Consider the following 25,711-nt stretch of genomic DNA (forward strand, 5'->3'; position numbering starts at 1 on the left):
TGTACATCTCTTTTCAAACCGCCGTGCACCAGCCGTTAGCATACGTTAGCTGGACGTTAGCTGGACGTTAAGTTACCTAGCAACAGACAGTTAAGCTACCTAGCAACAGTCACAGCGAGCCTCTGCACTTACCTCATAAACGTCCTCCATAACGTCTTCAAGAAGCAGATTCATAAATCCAACAAGTTAATCCGCTCAAATGTCAACGTTTCCAGCCGTCGGGCGTTTCTCACGACAGACGTGTTGTGTTGTGGTAGGAGAAGCACACAGGTGCTGCTAATTGGTGTTGTGTTCAACCCACCACTACACCCTACACCCTCTCCCTACGCACTTCCGGTCCGCCGTCCCAAACTAATTAGCGGTTTTTAATTTAATTTTATTAAATACAAAATAAAAATAAAACAAATAATAAATAAATAAAACTAATAAATAATTATTTTAATTTATTATTTTTTTTTATTTATTATCATGCTGAGTTAACCTTAACCTCTTAACTTACCCAACGTCATTTTGTGTTTGTCATGGAACACGCTCCAATTTAAGGTTCCGCGCGACTACCATTACAAACATTTACTGTTTGATTTATTATTTTTTATTTATTTTTTGACATACCATACTATGACTTTTTTTCGACAGTCATAGTATGTTGAAATTACAAAATATATATATATATTATAGTATGTCGAAAAAATAAAAAATAGTCATAGTATATTATGTCGAAAAAATTAAAAAGTCATAGTAGGCATAAAGTATGTTGAAAAAAAAATCATATTATAGTATGTCAAAAAAACTCATTTTATAGTATGTCCAAAAAGAATTAATAGTATGTCCAAAAAATGAAAAAAAGTCATAGTATAGTATATTGTGTTAGCTCACCTGGTAGAGCAGATGCCCCATGTACAAAGGTGGAGTCCTTACTGCAGTGGGTTCAAATCCGACACGTGGATCCAATGCTGCATGTCATGCTCTCTCTCCACCTTTCATAACTGTCACTTTCACTAACTAATATAAAGGCAGAAAAGGAATCTTTATAAAAAAAAAACATAGTATGTTGAAAAAATTAAATTAAATCCTAGTATAGTATTTTGCTTTGTTGCATACTCGATTCTGTGGCGTTCAACGGGTCTGTTATTTCTTTTTAACACTGTTGCTATGTATACAACATCAGAACTGCGCCCATAGCAACGGTCTGTTATACATAGCAACGGTCTGTTGTAAAGAAATAACAGACTGTAGAAAGCCTTGATTGACCAATCAGAGTCGAGTATTCAACAAAGCCCTGTGATAAAGTGAATTAATTAAGTCATTATAAAAAAAAAAGATCATATGTGTCTGCATTCACTTTGCAAATCTGTCAAGACGTCATCACTTTATTTATGTCGACGAAACTGACGAGTTATATTCATTAAAGAAAGTTGATTTAATAAAAAAAGATTTACGTGCATTTTGTCCCCAAAAAGAAGTGAATCCCCACATCATGAGTCATACACTCCCACCTTTAAACACCATGCACAGTCATTACTACACGCATACAGTAACCGTACATACCTGTGCACACTGCTAACATAAGTGTACACATGCACCCACACAAAAAGCTTCTCGCTGAGCCAAACATGCAGTCCTGCTTTAACACATAATGTCTGAAATACACACATACACACAGCTCAATTTTCTGCTGCATAAGTGCTCCTCTCTCCATATCCACTCTGATGGCGTGCCATCCTGCTTCTGCCTCGCGTAGGTGGTAGGAGCTCCCTCCAGTTTTGGCGGACGGCGCAGCTCCACGCTGCAACATCCACCCTTTGTTGGACACTTATTTGTCTGCCGCTCGCTTGTACTCTGTTTTTCATGCCGCTCGCTTCAAACTAGGTCAACAAACTCGGGGTAAAGCAATGACGTGCTCGTGCATCTGTCGCTGGATGTTAGTGGTATCATTGTTATTAGGCAGGCGGGCTGCCTGAGGACAGTTGTAACTCATTCTGGTGTGTACGGAAAAGCTTAATTTGTCAACTTGCCCATCGGAACATTGAATTAGAGCTGGGGGGTTTTTTTTTTGGACTAAAGAAACCAATGAATGTGCAACGGCCAAATTGTGAGCTCATCATCTCAAGGTTACAAATGAAACCACCTGAGGTTGCATCACGTAAAACTGACTCAGATCATTTCAATATTTCATTTTGCACCTGTAATGTCCTTTCAGTAAACACTACAGTAATTAATGCTAAGTCTCCCATCAGTGAGATGTCTCTTTTACTGAATAACACCAAATTATTGCATGTCATGTTGCATGAAAAATATGCATTAGGGGGACTGTTCAAAATGTTTCTAGCTCATAACTAGAATAGTATTGATCAGTAGCTAAAAAGGGTTAACAGAAAGAAAGAAAGTATAGTCGGCATCCCATCATGCGTAGTGCCATATATAAAAATTAGGGCTGTGTATTGGCAAGAATCTGGTGATATGATACGTACACAGCGGTAACGATTCAATATATTGAGATGTATTGCAAGACATGGTTGGTACCAATGGATTCTTTAGGTTTTTCTATTTTTATATGATACCAGTATCTTCACTCTAACTTTAAAACTCAGCCCGGTACAACGATCGATTGCATTGATGCATTTAAGAAATTAGTGGTGTTAAAACAAATTTGCGTTAATCCGTTATCGTGATACACATTATCATTATTTGCATGTAAACAGTGGCTTTAAAGGAACAGTGTGTAGCATGTGTTGGCAGAAATGGAATATAATATTAATAAGTATGTTTTCTTTAGTGTATAATCACCTGAAATTATGAATCGTTGTGTTTTCGTTACCTTAGAATGAGCCGTTTATATCTACATATGAACGGACAAACCAAACACTGGCTCTTAGAGAGAGCCATTCACGTTTTCACGTCGGCCACCGTAGTTCTCCTACACGCTTGGCACACAATCTGCAACCTCACCGCTAGATGTCGCCGAATCCTCCAAACTGCACCTTTAAGAGAGAGAGACGTTTGTTGGGTCACTTTTGGCAGCATCATTTGTCTCAGTATGAAATCCTGGTGGTGATTCAGAGTCCAAAAGAAGCATATTAGGAAGGATATATTGACTAGATATACCTGTGGACAGAAGTGTAAAAACCCCAACATGATGTATTTTCCAGTGGAATAATAGCGTTGCCCCAGATTCTTTCAGATATATCCTGAAGACTTTCATTCTCGCAGAAAAAGACTCCACAGTAGCACTTGACCAAAACGTTATTTATTAATATAAGCAATGTACCACGCACTAGAAAAAAGATACCTATACTCACTCTAGATCCTGTTTTCATAAAATATCCCCCCCACAAAAGAGTGCTGATCCAAAGTCAGAGTGGCTTTTTTGTTTGCTCCGGCCCCTCCGGAGACCTCGCTGACAATCAAAACAAAATTGGTTGGTTGGCGGGATAAAGCGGGGGTAATGCGTGATTTTTGCGACACCTCGGTGCGACCGCTTTTCGGAGGAGCTTTAATTGGGGTGACGAGGTCTCCGGAAGAGGCTCTCGAGCGAGTTCGTTACGCTCGCCGGCGCTGATCCTGGGTTAGTACTCTTGATTCCAAAGAGGCTTTATAAATACAGATCCCAGTCAGCTGAAACACACGGGTGATTTTCATTAAGACGTAGAAAATAGTGATTTTTTGTTTTATTGAAGTATCTCAACGGACTAAGACACTTATAAAGTGTAGTAGAAATATCAGAGGTGAGGAGAGTTTACGGCGGTGTGGGCCAAGCTCTGTTCAATTCAGTCAGTTCGCAGATGGATCTAAAATACTAATGAAATATCACTGCATCTTTATGAGCTCATCAGCGGAGGACGTAATCGCCCACAGGCCCCTCAGCTGTTTCGCCGGCATCACTTGAGGCGATTTGAATTGTAATTACAAACCTCTGGACAGGCCACAAAATGTGTCTGGAGGCCTCATGAATATGTAGGACCCCCCTAAATATAAACTCGTTTTAAGCCGCTTGAACTGACTGAACTGGAACCAGATTGACTCCGGCCTCGCTACTGGCCTAACTTACATTCCATATATATATATATATATATATAACTGTATGAAAATAGAAACATTAATTAGGTACATCTTACATAAAAGCGTTTCTCTGAACATACAAATACCGGGGAAAAAGTGTGTGTGTGTGTGTTTAGCGGGAGAGAGGAGGGAATAAGGGGGTTGATTGTTCTACAAAGCCAAACGACTGCAAAAAACACCATAGAACAGTAAACAAAACCAAAATGTTTTCCGCCGGTGCCGTCCATCGCTGCGTGTCCGTATGCCTCCATATGTCAAATTTACATATTTGAGTACATCAAGAGTCATCAGCAACCGTCCCCATTTTCCAACACCGCCTATCACAATATGTAGGAACCTATTTTACAGCACCTGTGATCATTGCCAGCAGGGCACAAGAGGAAGTGCCTTTAGGTCCTGAAGCTTTCATCAAGACTCCAATTTTATGCACTCAAGCTTTACTTCCGAAGCCGGATGGAATGACTCTAATGCTAAATAAAGAGGCCGTGTACAGTATGTGTTTGTATTTATGGTTCAAGTGGCCAAAATGAATATTTCTGCAGCTCATTTTGTGCCAATATATACTGGTATATATATATATTAGGGCTGGGACGCTGCACCTATGTACTGATTCAATATTATCACGATACTTGGGTGCCGACTCGATATGTATTGTGATTCGATATTGCAATTTTTGTTAACTTTTTTAACACTAGACCATGGGAAAAAGTTGAATCATACACTTCTAGGGACTTTTACTTTGAAAAATATCTAAATTAATAAATTAAAATGTTTGATTTTCAGCATGTATGTAGTCAGAGATGTGCTGAAGTCAAATATATCAGTCATTTTCCAGCAACTAAAATAATCTTAAAGACATTTCCTTCACAAATTAGTGGTATTTTCTTTTTAATTTATAAGTGACATGTAATGTTTTATACTTCTGGTGAATATAATCCAATCAATCTTATTTCTATATATGTATTTTGTATATACAGTTCCCTTTGTTAACATCTTATTTTGTATTATCTATGATTGTGTATACTTCCTCTAACTTCGCCCATACCGTCGTTCGCTCTGAGCTTCTCATTTCGGCTCACGGATACGGGACTAATATGATCTAACGTTACTCGTTACTACCACAATAAAAGCGGTAACTTCCTTCTACCTCTTCATAGACTCAAATGAAGCAAATAAATCGATTCTGATGTTATAAAATTGATTTTGAAAACATTATACGTAGGTGAATCGATTTTTTTCCCACCCCTAATATACTGTATTTTTTTAACAATTTTCATGGCCAAACAATGATTTCACCCAGAATTGCACCAGCTGAAACTCTCCATTGAAACCAAGGCTGATGAATTTCCTTTGGGGTTAGTAACTTTTTGGAATAGTTCAACATTATGAGAAATACACTGCAGAGAGTTAGATGAAAAGATTAACTCTGTACGCTAAATATGAAGCTGCAGGCAGCAGACTATGAACAAAGTCCGACTAATAGCACCTCTAAAGCTCACTAATTAACACGATATAGCTCGTTTTTATTTAATCCATACAAAACCCTAAGTGTATAAGTTAAATTTCGCTGAGTTACGGGGTTGCTATATAAACTATTTCTTGGCCAAAGCCAGTTGCCAGGCAACCAGCGGAAGTTACTGGTTCACAGCACATAACCCCCCCCCCCCATAAAATAGTGAAACTTCAGAGGTGCCTTTGGGCAGAGCAGGCTATAGAAGCAAAGAGACGAAACTCCAGTGTTTTTTTGACAACAGCCGCCATTTTGGACTGAAAACGCCATTTCAGTAGATTATGACAATAGAATAGAAATAATTTTGTTTTACTTATGTACGGCACTTTGTAGGCAAACGTTTTACCAGCGTCCGGTAGTCGCTTTCAGTCCAAAATGGCGGAAGCGTAGCTTTGCTGCTGGCAATAGCTTCATATTTAGTGTACAGACATGAGAGGGGTATCAATCTTCAACTAACTCTCAGAAAGAAAGCGAATACTTTTCCTGTAGTCCTGATCGATGTTAAGTTATCATCATCAAAACTCAACACTTCCTGATGTTTTTTACACATTAAAAGCCTACCTTTAAAAGGAATGCTGCAAGAAAGGTAAACAGGAAGGAAGTTTAGAGTTTGCATTAACTGGGGAACACGCTACTATTTGAGAATTTAGTATATTTCGCAAAATGTTGAACTTTTCCTTTAAACGAAGGCGATCCACAAGCCTTGTTTATAATAAAACAAAAATCTGTATAAACAAGGATAGAAAGCGTGTGAAATAAAACGTGAGACTGTTTTGATATAGCTGCTGTCAGGAAGAAACCGGCACTGCTCTAACCCTAATCTGTCTATTCATGTACTGTAACATACATAATATGCCCGTGGATGAGATTAGCATGTTTAGCATTAGATCCGTATGCAGTTCTTCAACATGTTGTGTGTGTGTGTGTAAGAATGTAACCCAGCATTTATTATAAAACACCCAAATCTTCTTGGCATTTACTGTAAACTGCATCGCTTGGTCGTAAAGCATCATGAACAAAAAGCTCACTGACTTAATAAACAAGATTTTACCAGACAACCACTGCCCCCCCCATCCTCCGACACTAACTCGTATTCAACAATTAACAGCTGATGGGTGAGCTGGTTGACTCGCTGTGAAAATACAACTAATTCTAATAATAATAATAAGAAAAGGTTGCTATTATTAGAACGTAGAAGTACAACTAAAACTAGTGTGCTACAAAATGAATGAGTTTTGAAACATCTCCAGTGGTGTTGTTCCGGGTTTTCCGTTAAAGAATAGACAGCTCGGCATGCGGCGGTGCGGTGGATGAGGTAATAAAGATAATGGAGGGAACTCTGAAGTCTCTCGGTGCCGCACCCTTTCTAAAGAAGGCACTATGGGTGCTTCGCCATCTCGATGACCAAGATGTCAGCAATGCAACCCCCGTCCCCGAACGTCTCCGTTGTTTGGTTTCTGAGTCATAAGCGGGACCGATCCATTCAAGTTGATGCTGGCGGCTTGTTGTTCTACTGCGTTTTATTCTCCTCTGGAGTGCCACTGCCTCAAAGTGTCACTGTGCACTACGGCGCACGTGCGTCTCCTCCAGAGGCACAACGTCTTTCACAATTCCAACAGAGCGTATCCACCTTATTTCCTCCTCCACGCTTAGTTTTGACCTTAAATCACGAGCCGCGGTGCAAAGTGGCGGGGGCACTGTTTTTCAGCAAGGGACCGACTAGAGATAGAGGTAGCTGACCCAGTAGACTATGTTGAAGAGCAAGAAGGAGGTGGGGAAGAAGACCCGAGAGTAGGCGTCCAGCTCGCGGATGTTGACGTGGATGCGTCCTCTCCTCCAGCCGCCTTCTTTACACTCCTCGTAGCAGCAGAAGAAGCTCTTGCAGTCTTTCCCGTCCAGGCACTCGTACAGGCAGTTGTCGTCGTAGTCCTGCCAGAAGAGGGAGTTGCCCATGGGCATCATGGACCGAGGGTTGTGAGTCATGTTGAAAGATGAGTAGGCCTGTATGGGATGACATAGAGAGAGAGAGTTATGGTGGAGGAATTGACTATTAACTAGCTCTACGCAGCAATACAAGAACAATGCTTCTTTATTTACATGTCTTCTTTACTGGTGAAGATGCTGACTTTTTGCCTGAGACGCTTAGCTTAAGTGTGTTTGCCGGAAAGACAGTGGACGTAGCTCTCTTATTCTCACGCGCAAGTACCGTTACTTTTGAAAAAATAAAGTAAAACGAAGTAAAAGACTAGTTTAAGAAAGTTCCCTAATGTTTGTCATTGTGGCGGCGTGCCTTTCTCAAAATGCTATATGCCTTTTTTGCTGCATTGCATTCTGGTCCTGGCTGCAGTGGAGAAATTGCGCCACTTCTAGGGGCTTACACTCTGTGATCGATCATTAGTGCGAAATGGAAAGCCTATCAAGACACAAAGCCCTGACATGTACTTATCTATGTTTTTAGATTGCTGAAAAAACTCCATCAAACGCCGCTATCGATGTGTTGAATACAAATGTAGAGAGTCGTCTCTCTCTAGAACATACACTAGCAAACAACAAAACGGGTCCAGCAATGCATAGGGAATTGGTTAATCGATATCCAACAGCATAGTGATGTCTAGGGTTGTTAAAACAGTTCAAATTCACACCTGGAAATTGATTTTTGAATATAATGAAGTACAATACTTATGTTTAAACATGGTAATTGAGAGTATTGTTTTTATCCTTTTTATAGGCAGCTATAACCAGATTTTTTTTAGACTGTAATGATGAATAAGTGCCTCCTGAGAAAATTCATTATGTGACTTCCTCCCTGATGTTTATGAAATCGTGTGGGACAACCTAATTGGGGTAAAATCTTCACACATTTTGCCAGTCCTCGACTCGGCTCTTGAAGGAAGAGTGGGAGGCGGGAGAGGGAGCGAGTTAGATGTGTCTTGTGGAGTAACAGAATCGACTGAGTGGGCGGCACAAAGGGGCCACACGGATGGCGGAGGAAAGGGGGGGTGGGGAGGGAAATATGAGACAGACGAGGCCAAAATACAGCACAGAGCCAGAAATGCAGAGGAGGGGACCGAATGTAACACAACTTAATTGTTCGGGCCGAGCTGACGGCCCTTTTTCAGCCCCGAGACGCATTCGGCAGAAGTCCTCTACACTGGGAGGAAATAACGAAGAGGGAGGGGGAATGACAGCAGCGGTGGCTGACTCAGTCTTAGTAGATGTGTGCTGCTGCCATTAAAGCATTCGCGGCAGGTGCAGCCTTGAGGACGCCTACACAGAGCATTAGGCTCTCGCATAGGAGCGACTGCTGGAAATGTTTTCACATCATATAGTGCTCATATAGACAGATGCCTGGATAAACATCGTGCACATACTCTATATGTTGACACCCTATAGATTTGTATGAGTTTCTGAGACGCCAATAGTGACGATGCTTCTTACTGTACATTATTACTGAAAAGATTAACCTCAAATTGACAAGACAACACATCAACACACGCATTTTTCAGGTGGCTCTTCCCAGATTGTTTTTATCCTGTCTGGAAAAACAATCATTGGTACTGATCCCATGGGTGCCCTGGGGTTCTCGACGGCCTAGGTTGCTATGACGCCCGTGAACCTACTGTCCTTAAACTAATGAGATCATTATTAATACAGTCGTGATACACATGGATTATACTATGAGATAATGGGCCCCTGGGCACAGACATGAAAAAGGAGCGAGACAGTCTTCGTGTGAGTCTTTGCGGTCATTTTGCGTCTCTTTGTAGTTGTTTTGAGTCTCTCTGTAGTCGTATTGAGTCTCTGTAGTTGTTGTGAGTGTCTTTGTGGTCATTTTGTGTCTCTTTGTTGTTGTTTTGTGTATCTTTGTAGTTGTATTGAGTCTCTGTTTAGCTGTATTGAGTCTCTTTGTAGTCATGTTGAGTCTCTTTGAGTATTGTAGTCTCTTTATAGTCACTTTTAGTCTGTTTGTAATCATATTGAGTCTATTTGTAGTTGTTTTGAGTGTCTTTGTGGTTGTATTCAGTCTCTTTCTTGTTGTTTTGAGTGTCTTTGTGGTCGTATTGAGTCTCTGAGTATTGTAGTCTCTTAATAGTCGCTTTTAGTCTGTTTGTAGTTGCATTGAGTGTCTTTGTAGTTGTTTTGAGTGTCTTTGTGGTCGTTTGATTGACGTTCCACTAGAAATGTTAACAGTCACTTTAAAAAGAGTCTTATTCAGCAATCTATCCACGATGCAACCTTAGCGGTAGTGGAGGTGGATTTTAACATAAAGAAAAAGCAAATGCAGAGCAAATGTACACATCGACGTACAGACTTACCATTCTCTGCGTCTTGACGGGGGGTCTGCGTATAGGAGTGTAGGAGCAGTAGTTGAGCATGGCGTACTCGATCATGGCAGCGAAGACGAACAGGAAGCAGACGGTGACAAACAGGTCCATGGCGGTCACGTAGGACACTCTAGGCAGCGAGTTCCTGGCCACTGTGCTCAGGGTGGTCATGGTCAGCACCGTGGTGATACCTGGGGAAGGTAATGCAGTAGAGAGAAGACTGCATGATGAATAGCTGGTCAGCACTGGGGTGACCCATGAGGAAGTCAGTGGTTATATAACATGTAGGCAGAGGTTTATTAATCACCATTAATAATGCATACGGGGTATTCTGGGTAGATGTCCCCATTCTTGCATCGATTCTGTCTTCTATTAAAACAGCTGCAGTTGGGAGTTGCTGTGAGTGTTGTGAAACAGGATAGTTAAAATGATAAATGTGATAAAATGATGTGTCAGAAATCGATTCGCGGGTTAAGAACCTCTTTTATACAACATCCTGACACCTTCTCATGACTGAAACATGACTTGTCTGTGAGGTGGAGTGCAGTGCAGACATAATTCAGCCATAATTCAGCAAGCATGCTGTCATAAACTGGCCCTGTATTCCCTTATATAATCCATAGTGGAAACTTTCCAGAAGTGCTTTCATGAAACACTGCTATATACATTTTACTTTTATTGTACTTTTTCACCAACTTGAGTGAATATAATTATTGTTTTAAACTGAGTATTTCCTGTTCACTTCAATATGGACACACCCACTGAACTAACGTTTTGTCATGTCCACAACTGTGTGTTTAAATTTGGATTTGTTAAATCATTATCAGCAGTATTAGCACTAAAAACAAATCATGCTGTTGTAATTATTTCAATAATTATACAATGGAATATCATATTGACAAACGTTATGATCAGAATTTATTTTTTATTCCATATGTTATTAATCTAGTGTGGAAGGATGTGTCACATATTAGGCGTACATTTGTCGTGTAAATTCCAGATTATCAAAATTTCATTGCAAGTTTTTCATCTGATTTATGGTTAGAAAGAAAAATAGAGTCTTCACGCACGTGACATATCTCACATTTAAGGCAAAATCTCTCTTTACACTGATTCTTAGAAAAAAATATAGAAATGAGCACATACTAAAAAATCCTTTAACATAAAATTGTACATATAAACAGTGCTTGACTAAATCTACTTTGTTTCTCACACCTTTGGCAACAACAAAAATTGGCATTTGAAATTAGTTTATACTATTATACAAAAAAAACAACAGCATTAAAACACTTTGGCTGCATATTTTCTCTCCAACATGATCTCAGTACAGCTGTTGTAAAATGCAACTTATTTATTTATTAATGATATACAGAATCAAGTCAAGAGAAGCGTTTTGAAGTCCTTCCTGCTTTTGCCGGTCAAGTGAGCAAGCTGCTCTTCTTCTTTTTGTCCAACACTTTGTTCATCCAGGACTTGACTTCATCCAGCCTGGTTTCCCTCTGAGCCAACTCCTCCTCTTTCTTCTGCAGTCTACTGAAGTGAGGCCTCCTCCTCCTCTGCTCATTTTGTTTCTAACAATCTATACTGTGAATTTGTTTTACTCTTTTATCCACATACTATACTTACATTTTTTCCCCACGTACTACATTATGATTCTTTTTCAACATACTATACTATGAATTTTTTTTCAACATACTACACCACCAACAGCAGTAACTGAAATGTCAAAACTACGCACCAATTAGCGCAAAACGGACCAAAACGACGGACTTGTCATGACCAAAGAGACACAGTCCACTCCCGTGTTTTGGTACATTTAGTTTTCACACCTGATGCGACACATGAACTGTACTCGAGACCACCTTTTCAAGTGGACCCAGGCGCGGATTGATGAACCCTCGAGTACGGTACGCAGTGTTCGCACTACTGTTCTTTGGTGTCAAGTGTACTCAGATCCGGGCCCGGGTCCCTTATGTGAAAGCCTTCTTAGTCGGCTTCCGGAGGTATCTAACCTTGTCTGAAATAGATGTACAATGATGTAAGTGGCTGGTATCAATAAATACCTGTCACACCGTAACTATTCTAATTGGGGATAACTTTTGAATCTCATTGTGTCATCAGTGAAATTGTTCGAGAAATTACTCCCCATGGTGTCTTGAAGGAGAATATTGTGTTTGGTAGCTGAAATGAAATCAATTCTTTCAGAGAGTGATGAACCCGGTGACATTAATGCCCACTGGGGGCATCGATATCTACTGCTGTGACACACACATCATTCTCGTAAGCTCGCTGTCTTTCCCTCTTATCCTCTCCTCTTCCTCCCTCACCCCCTCCTCTCCATCCCTCTCTCTACTCTGTCTCTTTCATCCTCGTCTCCCACATGTCTTTCATGGCAGAGTGTGCCACTGTTTTCGCCTGTGGTTTCCATAGAGACGAGTTGCTCCCATCTATTTCAAGCTACCTCCTCTGGTCTAGTGCTCGTCTAGACTTTCTCTTTTTCGCCCGCTCGTTAGGTTTAAGCGCCAAACTAAGTAAATGAGCAACTCTTGTGTTTCTAATACCTTAAATCTTACTACCTGTTCAAATCCCCCCGTACTGTGAACAATGTGATCACAATAAAAACAGCAAATGCATCGACACCACTGTTTTTTCTTTGATTTTTTGAAAACCACAAGCTATCCGTCAGCTGCTCGCAGTTTGGGCTCGATCAAGGTCACGAGTTGTCTTTCTACAGTTTAATTCGTTCTGTGGGAATTGTCGCTACATGATGCCATAGCAACTGGGTGATTCCTGTCTGTGCAGGCGATATGAACAACACAAATTCTCACATCTACAGACGGAAAACAAGCACCGTCACATAGAAGTGAGAAAAGCTCCAGTGCATATGCCTGTGCGAAGCAAATACGCTACACAGGGTGCAGAATAATATTGATGGTGTGATCACAGCAATAACAAAAAACAGATTTCCTGTTTTTTGTTTTTTTTACATGCAAGATAAGATTTCAAAGATGTGGTATTACGCATAAAACAGTGATGGGGTGTTGCCAAAATATGCCAACACATATCAGACATTGGCCTTTGTTATGTGTCCAGGGGTAAACCAGGTGGAACAGGACAGCTTGTGTTCATAGAGCGTCTATAAATAGTACTGAGGAGTACCAGTCAGGGATCAGTGGCCGGGTCACAAGACTGCATGGGTTTTTATTATGAATGCAGACTTAAAGGTAGGGTTGGTAATCTTGAGGAACAAGCAAGAGTACGCTAGATTTAAAAAAAAAAATGATCCAACCGAAAAACTGAGCACAGTGTTGCCAACTCTTTTCCAATGAAAGTAGATAGCAGCTCCAAAAGTCCCTAAATCTAGCGAGTCCCTCCCTCAAATTTTTTTGGAATTACTACCAAATTACCCCAATATTTACCTCCATATTTATTTAATAATTATATGTTAAAATAGCATATAATAGTTAAAATAGGGCCCCTAGGCTTGAGAAGCGGCTGTGTGCTGCTCAAAACCAATAGAAAACACTTCTGATCAGGCACAAATCTCACCATTGTGTGACTTACACACAGGGTAGCTAATGTAATGATTCAGGGAGTTTTTAAATAAATGTATTACTTATTATAAACTTATTATGCTAATTATTATTTATTTATCAGCAAAGATGGAAATAAAGCAATTAACTTTGTATTCCATTCCTGGAAATGTATTAAATAAATTACCAGCTATTGGGAAATAGAGGAATATAATTATTAAATATTTATAATAAAGTAATTTTTTATACATTTTGAAGTAAATATTGGGGTAATTTGGCAGTTATTCCCCCAAAAAAAATTAAAATAACTTGCTAATTATCACCTAAATACCATGAAATTTGCAGACCTGTAAAATGAAGTGTTACCAAAAATGTTTTTGATGAAGATTACCAACCCTAGCTTTAATCTGTCCAGTGTTTTTTTCTATTTTTGATTTTTCTATTTTTACTGAAAAGCTGGGACATTGAATGTTGGGTTTGCTGATATTAAAGCTATATCTTTCTGCATGTTTGGACAACAACATTAAAGGTCCCATATCATGCTCATTTTCAGGTTCATACTTGTATTTTGTGTTTCTACTAGAACATGTTGACATGCTGTAATGTTCAAAAAACATTATTTTCCTCGTACTGTCTGCCTGACTATACCTGTATTTACCCTCTGTCTGAAACACTCCGTTTTAGCGCATTTCAATGGAATTGCAACAGAATTGCGTTGCTAGGCAACAGCCTGGGTCCATGTTTACTTCCCGTCAGCTGATGTTATTCTCATACACTGCAACAGAAAATAAACTGGGACACATTTAGAACGTTTACGTTTAAAACCGTGAAATGGTCTAAATATTGTATATATAACGGCTTGTTTCAAACGCGCAATTTCTGAATACGGGCTGTGTGTATTTTTCCGTATATTGAGCATTTTGATAGTTTAACAGTATTTATATAGCACTTAAACCTGCTTTATAATGTAAAAGACCTGAAAATGTCACTTTTTACAATATGGGAGCTTTAAGCTAAGACTAAGCATCCACCGTTGTGTGTATGGAGCAGTTTTGCCTCATTTTGGCCAGTTTCAGTCCAGTTGCCACACGATGGGGTGGGTGTCAGTACTGTTTGTATCAGTATGTTTGTTTTGAATAACAAGAAGAGAGATTAGAGACCACAGCGGCCCCAAATAACGGTGGATATATACGTTCTGACAAAGCAGGCTAATGTGAAGTTGAAATTATGCAGTTCCCAACAGTTGAAGTGGAATAAAAGTGCGTATTATTTGCAAAAGTGAAGGCGGTCCTGTTTTTGAGCTGTGAAGCACTCCAGCACATTTTCCACCACATCAACACAAAGTAAAAAATGCAGTGCACATCGGAGCTGACAGTCTGCTCGGCGAGAGCTTGTTTGTTTGTGGTAATTATGCTGATGTTTTCAAATTAATGTGCTCGTGATTGAGGTTAAAATGCTACACATGGCAACTTCAATCTAATCTGATTAAAGGTGTTTCACGCACACTGCAGAGGCCTCGACTTAAAGCCGCATCTCCCATGCGTGTAATCAGTCAGATGGCCCTACATGAGTCCCCTCTGACCAAGGACACACTTGGGACTCAACAGCGTGAAGTGAGTCCACTCTATAATTTACTCAGCCGTGTATTTTCTGACGGTCGGCTTGAGATCTATAGACCGTGATATATGCAGCAACAAGGAATTATAGTGATGCTTTAATCACAGTATATGAACAGTGATGGAAGCAGTAACAACGTACCATTACACCCTAGAAAGACATGGCCGATCATACAGCCGGTTTGTCCCCACAGAGCATTCGATTTAGATTCCCCTCTTCACAGCACACAATTTGAGGGACTGATGTCTCCTATCTTTAACTCACTGCCTTCTTGGTAGAGTTCCCATGAGGAGCATTGTCAGCTCTCACACCCGAGCTGACATATCACCATTGACAGGCATTTGTGTGAATGACGGCTCTCGCAAACCTTGGGGTTTTTAAAGGTTTTTTTCCCCCCACCACACCCATATCATGAGAAATATGCTTCTTTTGTTGCCAGTGCTCGCTGCTATATAGCCGGGGCCCAATATTTGAGATGAAGGGTGTCGGAGCAATTTCTTTGGTTTAAAATAGTTCCAGTGAAAACTGTGGATAAGTCAGACTCTTCTCCCACGAAAAACTACAATCGCGTATTTCAGCAAATTCCCCAAAACGACACATGCGTTTACATTAAAGTAGCCCTATGCTGTAGAGATTAGTCAGTCAGAAGTAAAGGATGATTGTTGGACAGCAAAAAACAAAACAAAGATCAAATCGATTGCAGCAGAAATCTTGCATTCTTACTTGTAAAAACCTGGTGCCTACATTACCCACAATGCAACTGTAGCCGCAACTGCCTTGTACCGGGCTCAGTTTTAAAGCTAAAATGAAGATACTGGCATCATATGAAACTATAAAACCTAAAGAATCCACTGGTACCAACCATGTCATACTAGCTTGTCGTGAAGGAGGCTAAATAACGCTCCAAAATTACGCTAAATTTTGGTGAGGAATCACTGCCATGGCCATTTTCAAAGGGGTCCCTTGACCTGTGACCTCCAGATATGTGATTGAAAATGGGTTCTCTGGGTACCCACGATTCTCCCCTTTACAGACATGCCCATATTATGATAATCACATGCAGTTTGGGGTCATAGTCAAGTCAGCACACTGACACACTGACAGCTGTTGTTGCCTGTTGGGCTGCAGTTTGCCATGTTATGATCTGAGCATATTGTTTTATGCTAAATGCAGTACCTGTGAGGGTTTCTGGACAATATCTGTCATTGTTTTGTGTTGTTAATTGATTTCAAATAATAAATATATACATACATTTGCAAAAAAGCAAACATATTTGTCCACTCCCATGTTGATAAGAGTATTAAATACTTGACAAATCTCCCTTTACGGCTTTGAATTTTTTAATACCCTCGCCCTGGCGATATAGTTCAGAGCAAATCCATCTGCTACTTCAGCACCACGGTTTTATCAACACACAGCACAGTTACTGATATTTCAGAGTCATGGTCGGGGCCATAGATTGTAACTTGCACAAATCTCAGTGAGATAAAGGATCAATGAGTCAGGCAGACTAGACTAATGTATTCTGCCCCTGCACTCTCTCTGCTACTAGAGGATGGAGAGGAGCGATGGCAGGTTAAGGGGATGGCCATTTTACTAACAAGTGGGGTGGCATCCCCCCTTATATCACCTACTGCCTATATTACCCTGGCCTATTTCATGTATAGCATGATGATGGATGTTTCCACCCAGTTTAATTAACTCCCGTTCTCTTTTACTCTCTCTACTTGTGTCTGTAGGTGGGTTTATTTCCCACCAACAACCCTCCCCATGTCTCTGTCGAGATCCATCTGAGCTGCAGAGATTGAGGTCTAATGGGAATCAACCCGTAGCTCTCTTACTTCCACCTCGCTGCCATCCACACGTCCTGCTGCTGAAGTAGTAGCAGGTGAGTGACAGCTCTTTGGAAATACCACCTGGAACATGTTAGCAGCTTGTCAAGGCACACTGCCTTGAGGGGTTGGGTGGGGGTAGCGGCACCACCTGCCTTTTTCTTGGACTTTAACCTCTCCCGATCCTCCTCCCTCCTCCTGACATTTCTCCCTGCCGCTACATGCCAGAAGCCTTCACTTTGCACTCTTGTTTTGTCCCCCTCTTTTCTTCCTCTTATCTCTCCTCTCTCCCCGCCTTTCAGCCTTGGGATCAGGTCTCAGGCCGCCCTGGAAACGGGGGCGATGTACTAGAGAAGAAAGGCTAAATGACTTTCTGTTGTTGAGCTGAATGTGGGCTGGGACAGCTTGCTTCTCCGCGCTACCTGTTTGAGGTAGATCACAAGCCTTTTCTGTGGCTTTGGTCATGTGTCACACCGCCACCCACGTACTGTAAGACTTGACGGCGTTCGGTTGACAGAGAAACGGAGAGACAGAGTGATAAACATCAAATAACAGCCGCAGTAGCAAGCTGCTATAACGGTGATGCAATGACCCTACATTTTACCTACACAGCCTAGCCAAATGAGGTAGAAGTAATACCTCTCCAATGTATCTTAATCTACTAGTTATGAGACTTTTGGTGGATAAAACATTTAATTAATCAGCTTTTGGTAAAGAGCAAGAAATCAGTAGTATACCTGCAGCAACTAGGGCTGTTAAACGCGATTATTCGCAAACCAATCACATTTTTTTATCTGTTCAAAATGTACCGTAAAGAGAGATTTGTCAAGTATTTATTACTCTTATCAACATGGGAGTAGGCAAATATGCTGCTTTATGCAAATGTATGTATATATGTATTATTGTAAATCAATTAACAACACAAAACAATGACAGTTTGGTTATTTAGCCTCCTTCACGATAAGCTAGACATGGTTGGTATCAATGGATTCTTTAGGTTTTTCTAGTTTCATATGATGCCAGTATCTTCACTCACTAGCTTTAAAACTGAGCCTGCTACAACCTAAAAATCAAATTTTCAGTAACGCGTTATTATTGTATTAACTTTGACAGCCCTAATACAGACACAACCGTTCTTAACTCTGAAGATAAACCCTTGTGTTGTTGTCTCTCTCTCTCTCTTCACACTAATCATCAACCTAACAGCAAAAAGTAAACTGAGCAGAACGCACTAACACAATCTCTTATTATGATCCGCTTTCATTAACAGCACCAGACGAAAGGCTCCATTTGGCCCCAGAACATGCATGAGTAATAACGCTGGGTTATTATTGAATTCGATACAACGTGAGACAACTTTATTGTTCAAGTTTTTTTTTTCCTTTGGGCTTGATAATGGATAGGGACGGACAGAACTCCAATATAACTTCTTTATTACCGCTGAGGCGTTCCAGATGACCTTCTGCGATATTGGCTGACTGGCAGGCTGATGAAGGGCAGGAGGGACTGAGTGGAATTAAAGTACTTTACAGTTGTGTGTGGCGTCTCGGTGCAAGTGATAGCGCGGGTGAAGGTGGCTGGAGGTCGGAGAGGTCGGATCGGGTTGAGTTCTCGGGTCAAGTGAGTTAATTAGTTAGCGGCTAACCTCCTTCGACAAGTGTTAACGACGTGCCAGAGAGCAAGGCACAGGTCTGTTTGTGAAACGTAGGGGAAGTTTTTCTAATTTCTACTCAAATTCAAGACCATCTAAATGAGACAAAGTCATGACCAAGACCAGAGTGTATCAAGACAAGACCAAGACATTGAGGGGTTGAGACTAAGGCAGGACGAGACGTCAAGACCAGACCAGTGCAAGTCCAACGCTGCATGACGCACTTACGACTAAATGTAAGCACTCCTCAACTTGATCTGAAAGATCCACATTCCCATAAAACAAATTAAAATTCCTCTTCAATCATGTATAAAAATGTTGTGTTATTTAATTAAATTTATTTTGATATAGCGTCAAATCATAACAGAAGTTATCTCGAGACGCTTATCCCTGCAGTTGTGGTCTTGACCGGTCTTGAAATAAAATCCAGACTACTCTGTCTGAGATCGAGACAAGACCCGAACCTTCAAAAGCTGGTCTTGAAATCGATCTCGAGTACTACAACACTACGTTACGTTGCAACAAAGTCTACGCCAGAGGAGTAAAGAGCAACCCCTCCCCACATTGGTAGGTCTATACCTGACCTGTTGAAAGTGCTGGATTTCTAGAACAAGAAGTGATAAATGAGCAGGATTCTGCTAAATACACTAAAATCACATATATTACGTCCAGGTGGGGAGTGCAACTACAATTGTTAAGTATCTTTTTTTGTAATTAGCTGCCAATCTTAGCCATTAAACTATTATCACATAAATTAAGTAGAATTCAATTAAGTTAAACCAGCTATGGAATAATTAGCCAGTAAATTTAATTAGGATTATAGCAAATGATCAAATGGTGTACCGTAGAGGGGGGGCTGAGCGATGCAACACTGTTGTGACGGTTATCAGGAAACACAATTAGCGATCTGATGGAGGTCAGGCTGCTTTTGACCCTACAAACTGTGAGCTTTTATAATCTGCTGTGTCACGTTTACAAGCTTCTGTTTTACTTCTGTTTGAATCTAAAATTATATAAATATAGCTATTATTATTATTATCACTATTATTTCGACTTAATTAAGACTGACAAATTTGGTATATTTCTTTTTTTAATTTTATGACCTCCACTAAAATATTAAATAATGTTAAAATTATGGATACTCTGCCTAAGGTAATATTTTAATTCCCCAATTGGACATACCGTCTGTACATCGTCACGGACATCTCGTCAGACACTTACCTTGGAGTCCACCATCAGCACAACATCATCATCCACAGGATGAGCTAATGGAAGGCATGCAGCGGGGGGAGGAAAATAAATAAAAATAACTGTCAACTCATGCAACAACAACAAAAAAAAGTTAACTCTACAATAAAGAATGAAATGAAATGATGGGACATACATTTCAAAGATGGCTTTATGAAGAGCTAAAGGTGAAACATGCATATTCATGTGTGAACGGCTGATATACACACTATGACACACACAGCTTTTTCTTCATTTGTTCCTCTCACTCCACAACAATGTTGAGTGATGTGCAAGTATTCCAGTAATATGATTGCTTTTGCCGGTAATAACTACTGCAACAAAGGCTGAGTTATAATATTGCAGTTACCAATCAAAAAAAAGAGATTATTGCTTTTTGCTATCAAGCTGTCTAAATCTCAGATTGAATGGGAATTATCAAAAAAGCTTTAAATCCTGCCACCGACTTTCATTTTCCTCATATTAGACTCAGCTATGAGCAGTGGCGGAGGAATACATATTATCTGGTGAAAGTATTCCCATCACTTCAATTAAAGTAAATGGATGATAAAATATTGGACATCAACGCTATTCTTCACTGCTGATCATCGGCAGGAAAGAAAGGTCTGATTTGCTAATTTGATAGGCCGAACAGAAAATGTATTGCAACAAATTCTTGCTCTTAAAGCTGGACATACACTGTACGATTTTAGAAATGTTGTTGTGTACTTCCTACTCCTACTGTACGAGTAGATCGTTTGCGATGTAAAGCCAAAGCTCTCGATTTATGTGCTCACACTGTACGTGTAAAATAGAGAAAAACACACAACCAGTCGGCCACTGCGGGCTGTTCTGGCTGTCGACAGTTGTCAATAAAGATTAGTTTGAAGGCTCCGAGGCAGGTAAAGTTAGTTTGCTAGAGATCTGTACTAGAAACGTGCTGTCTTGATCATCTGTGACATCCTGTCTTAAGGAGGATTAAGGTATACAAGCCCTCTTTGAAATTACGTATAAATTCCCCTCACAGCTACATAGGCGGTGCAGTCGCCTACCTAGTGCCGTCCTTGCGGGCGTGGCGTCGCTCTTGATCCAGAAGGAGACCCAGGAGAGGACCACGGTGAGGATACAGGGGATGTAGGTCTGGATGGTGAAGTAGCCCATCCTTCTGCTGAGGTCAAAGTGCACGCTCATCACCACATAGTCACCTGTTGAAAGAGAGAGAGACAATCTATTTAATATTTTTCAACCGTGCTAGCGACTGTGGATGTTAATAATTACTGTGATGGTGAACATCATAAACATTGTTAGTAATGCCATTGAAAGCATGTTTTGATGTCGACATTAGCATTTAGTTCAAAGCACAACAGTCTTCTTATATAATCAGAGAGAAATCTCTTGTAATAATATTAAGTTGCATTTTATTGCAAGGTGACCCTGCTATTTTTGTAAGTTTTTTATCCACCCATAAACTAGAGACCGTCGTTCCTGAGGATCGCCGAAGCAACACACGGAGTAATTAAAAGGTCCGATATGTAGCTGGAGGCTACATCACGCTGGGATCTTAATTTGGTGATCAAAACAAAGAGGCCAGAACCACACTTTTACTGCAAGATTGTTATTATTGGAGAAGCTGTGATAGTCAGCAGATTAGTCAGCAGATTTTTGTAAGGAGACAGATCTGTGTATTGAGTTTGGGACGAACAGAATTTAGGTGTAGCGCTTACAAAATAGCCAGGGGGCCAGGGAATGCCACACAAAAAAATGAGCCATTGGAGTTTAACAGAGACCATTTTAGAGAGACTAATCAGACTGTTAGAAGTGTTTAAAGCTGAACTTAGAGCTAAGGTGGCTTTAATCATGTCTGTGCAGTGAAGAGCCGAGAAACTCCACTGAAATGTGTCAAAGTTGTTATTATCGGTCATACGAGACAGCAGAAGGAAGTATCTTCTCTCTAACTTGAGCAGCTAACAATGCAACAGTCGGTGTGAGTGAGTTTATTCCGCGTCTTTACTTGTCCGACTACTCCTTACGATGCTTGTTACAGCGAGCGTCAATTGACAGCAGTATGGAGACATGGAGCTACAACACTTGGCGAACAAAAGCCATTGTTCTGTGACCTTGACAAAGTTCTATGCATCAGACGAGCATTACTTTTGATAATCTGCTGCCACTCCGGCGCCTCCATGAAAAGGGTGTCGGATTGAATAAAACATCTATAGAAGGAGACCTTTTGTCCTCGGCTCGCAGCTGAATCTCACCTCATACATCGAATTGAAATAATCATTTTAATCGCCAGATGCAATGAAAAGAGCGGCGTGTCACGGCGACACGGTTGCAGAGGAGCGTTCTTCGCTTGCAAATGTAACACCGCATAGCACCTCCATCTTTGCTTTTTGGTGATGTCCACAGCCGTTTTTAGGGCATTTGTAAATAAAAGTCTGTCAAATTCTGCACTACAATTAACATATTTTATGTTTTCATGTTTTCGTCCAGCGCTTGCTTAACAACAACAGTTGGACTAATTTCTGAAGAGTTATTGTTAAAGCATATTGGGGAATAAAAAAGTGTGGAAGTGGAAAACAGAGATAATATATAAGGTGCCAATTCAATAATGCTATTAAGACCAAAAAGGGGGATTTTATAGCCCATTAAGGAAGGATGCATGTAATCGGATCTAGTACTAAAAATAATTAATTGACTGTATATCACAAAGACTATACTGCAAATTACCTGGTTAATGTTACAACGACTTAATCACAACACAGTAGGCACAACATCAAGTAAGTATTTTACTATTTCAACAACAATAAAACTGTCTGGTTTTATGTTATGTATGTCCGAGATAGAGTGCATGTTCTTTTAAAGCAATCTAAGGCGGGTTGGGATTGGAACATAACGCCGGTTAGATAAAAAAACAAAAACAATTTAAGATACCAGCAGGGGTAAATAAAACAACAACTCATTGTAGCTTGAATTATTCTCCACTTCCTCCGTCTCGGTACAACACTGCACCGTTGTAGAAGCAGAACGAGCCGGGAACAGTTCACAGAACGTCTAATTTGACAGTTTAATGCACGGAGGATAAGCGTCAAGTTATTCTTGCAAATGCTGCAGGATAATTCTGTTAAGCTTGCATTAATGACTGCGAAAAATGTACACGTCCCAGATGGACTATCTATAGCTGTGTGCACACCCTCTGCAGTGTGGCGACTTCTGTGCTCCAACAAGCTCTCTGTTTACACTCTGTTAGGACAATAACAACCCCTCTGTTTACACACTGCCGCAGAATACTTACAGACGTAGGCAAAGTTGTTGGTAACGTTCCGTTAAAGAGAGAAAAACCCACAATGGTCACTGAAATAACTTGAAACTGACAAAAGTAATAATAAATAAAAATTCACTGAAAATTAACTAATGAAAATCAGATATTGTTTTTGAATTATGGTTCAGCAGAATCATTTAAAAAAACAAACTAATGAAACTGGCCTAGACAAAAATGATGGTAACATTAACTTAATATTTTGTTGCACAACCTTTTGAGGCAATCACTTCAATCAAGTGATTTCTGTAACTCTCAATGAGACTTCTGCACCTGTTGACAGGTATGTTGGCCCACTCCTCGTGAGCAAACTGCTCCAGCTGTCTCAGGTTTGAAGGGTGCCTTCTCCAGACTGCATGTTTCAGCTCCTTCCACAGATGTTCAATAGGATTTAGATCAGGGCTCATAGAAGGCCACTTCAGAATAGTCCAATGTTTTGTTCTTAGCCATTCTTTGGTGTTTTTAGCTGTGTTTTGGGTCATTATCCTGTTTGAGGACCCATGACCTGCAACTGAGACCAAGCTTTCTGACACTGGGCACCACATTTCGCTCCAGAATGCCTTGATAGTCTTGAGATTTCATTGCACCCTGCACAGATTCAAGACACCCTGTGCCAGATGCAACAAAGCAGCCCCAGAACATAACCGAGCCTCCTCCATGTTTCACATTAGGTACAGTGTTCTTTTCTTTGGATGCTTCATTTTTGCGTCTGTGAACATAGAGCTGATGTGACTTGCCAAAAAGCTCCAGTTTTGTCTCATCTGTCCAAAGGACATTCTCCCAGAAGCTTTGTGGCTTGTCAATATGCATTTTGGAAAATTCCAGTCTCGCTTTTTTATGATTTGGTGTCCTCCTGGGTCGTCTTCCATTAAGTCCACTTTGGCTCAAACAGTGACGGATGGTGCGATCTGACACTGATGTACCTTGACCTTGGAGTTCACCTCTAATCTCTTTGGAAGTTGTTCTGGGCTCTTTGGTTACCATTCGTATTATCCGTCTCTTCAATATGTCATCAATTTTCCCCTTGCGGCCACGTCCAGGGAGGTTGGCTACAGTCCCGTGGACCTTAAACTTCTGAATAATATGTGCAGCTGTAGTCACAGGAACATCAAGCTGCTTGGAGATGGTCTTATAGCCTTTACCTTTAACATGAAGGTCTATAATGTTCTTTCTGATCTCCTGAGACAACTCTCTCCTTAGCTTTCTGTGGTCCATGTTCAGTGTGGTACACACCATGATGCCAAACAGCACAGTGACTACTTTTCACCCTTTAAATAGGCAGACTGACTGATTACAAGTTTGAAGATACCTGTGATGCTAATTACAGGACACACCTTAGTTTAACATGTCCCTATGGTCACATTATTTTACATCTTTTCTAGGGGTACCATCATTTTTGTCCTGGCCAGTTTCATTAGTTTGTTTTTTAAAATGATTCTGTTGAACCACAATTCAAAAACAATATCTGATTTTCATTAGTTAATTTTCAGTAAATTTTTATTTATTATTACTTTTGTCAGTTTCAAGTTATTTCAGTGACCATTGTGGGTTTTTCTTTCTTTAACGGAACGTTACCAACAACTTTGCCTACGTCTGTATTAGCCCGAGTTGGCCGCTCTACACTCGTCTACTGGCTCCGTCATGCCACACGGTCGGGTCGACTCTCTCTGTTTTGGAAGCTGTGAGGGAAAAATCTTTGGAAAACTGTCCCATTAATGAGCTCAAGACGACTCAGCTGAAATTGTTGTTATTGTGGCTGCTTCCTGCTTCGCTACACCGACACACAATATGAGTTTCCTCTACCAAGTTTGGAAATCTTTCCACACATTTGTATGTATATTTTATGTAAACTAATTCATCACTGTGGGATGGTTATTAATAGGGGTGGGAATCACTAGAGGCCCCACGATACGATATTATCATGATAATGAAGTCACAATACGATCTTATTTATTGCGAGATATGCTGAGTATTTCGATAAGATATATTGCGATTTATTATTATTTCCAGTTTGCATCTGTTTTATCTAATAAGATACAGTTTTCACTCTGTTCATCTCAGAGTTTTCATCCACATATCTTGAGGTCAGACGTCAACGGACCCTTTTGGAAATGGCCATGCCAGTTTTTACTCGCCAAAATTTAGTGTAAGTTTGGAGCATTATTTTGCATTCTTCCCGCCAAGCTAACAAAACAAAGTTGGTACCAATGGATTCCTTAGGTTCTCTAGTTTTATATCACTCTAGCTTTAAGGCTTCACCCGCTACAACCTCTGAAAGACAGAATAGCGGCTGTTGGATTGTTGAGAGGTTAATAGTTTATACAATAAAACATCAATACTTGACGTTCGGGTATCGATACAATATTGCCACGCAAAATATCGCGACACTACGCTATATTGATTTTTCCCCAGAATCAGATTATGTGACAGCAGCACATTCAATTATACTATATGTTTGTTATGTAAAAGGCTAGTTTAAGCAATGATAGCGATGCTTTAGGTTGAGTTTGGGTAACAAAACTCTTGATAGTATACTACACAGTGGATGCGTTAATCATTAAAGGAGCTTCCTTTTAACATAACCTGTAACCTCACAAGCTAATTTACTGTATAGTAGTTAGTTATAGATGCTCTTTGG

At 40.3% G+C, this 25,711-nt stretch overlaps 1 protein-coding gene across 4 annotated transcripts in view; it reads right to left on the minus strand.

The window, feature by feature from the left end:
• Window positions 1-4,204: 4,204 nt before the first annotated feature.
• LOC141763105 (gamma-aminobutyric acid receptor subunit gamma-3-like) overlaps window positions 4,205-25,711 on the minus strand; it is a 97,828-nt gene continuing 76,321 nt past the window's right edge. For all 4 annotated transcript variants that reach the window (XM_074627419.1, XM_074627420.1, XM_074627421.1 and 1 more), the window contains 3 exons: window positions 20,807-20,959; window positions 9,886-10,085; window positions 4,205-7,570 (listed from right to left, as the gene is read on the minus strand). In XM_074627419.1, coding sequence (XP_074483520.1) covers window positions 7,289-7,570; window positions 9,886-10,085; window positions 20,807-20,959 — 635 coding nt within the window. In that variant the 3' untranslated portion in view covers window positions 4,205-7,288. The remainder of the gene's footprint in view (window positions 7,571-9,885; window positions 10,086-20,806; window positions 20,960-25,711) is intronic.

Source organism: Sebastes fasciatus, chromosome 24, assembly GCF_043250625.1.
Source record: "Sebastes fasciatus isolate fSebFas1 chromosome 24, fSebFas1.pri, whole genome shotgun sequence".
NCBI lineage: Eukaryota > Metazoa > Chordata > Actinopteri > Perciformes > Sebastidae > Sebastes > Sebastes fasciatus.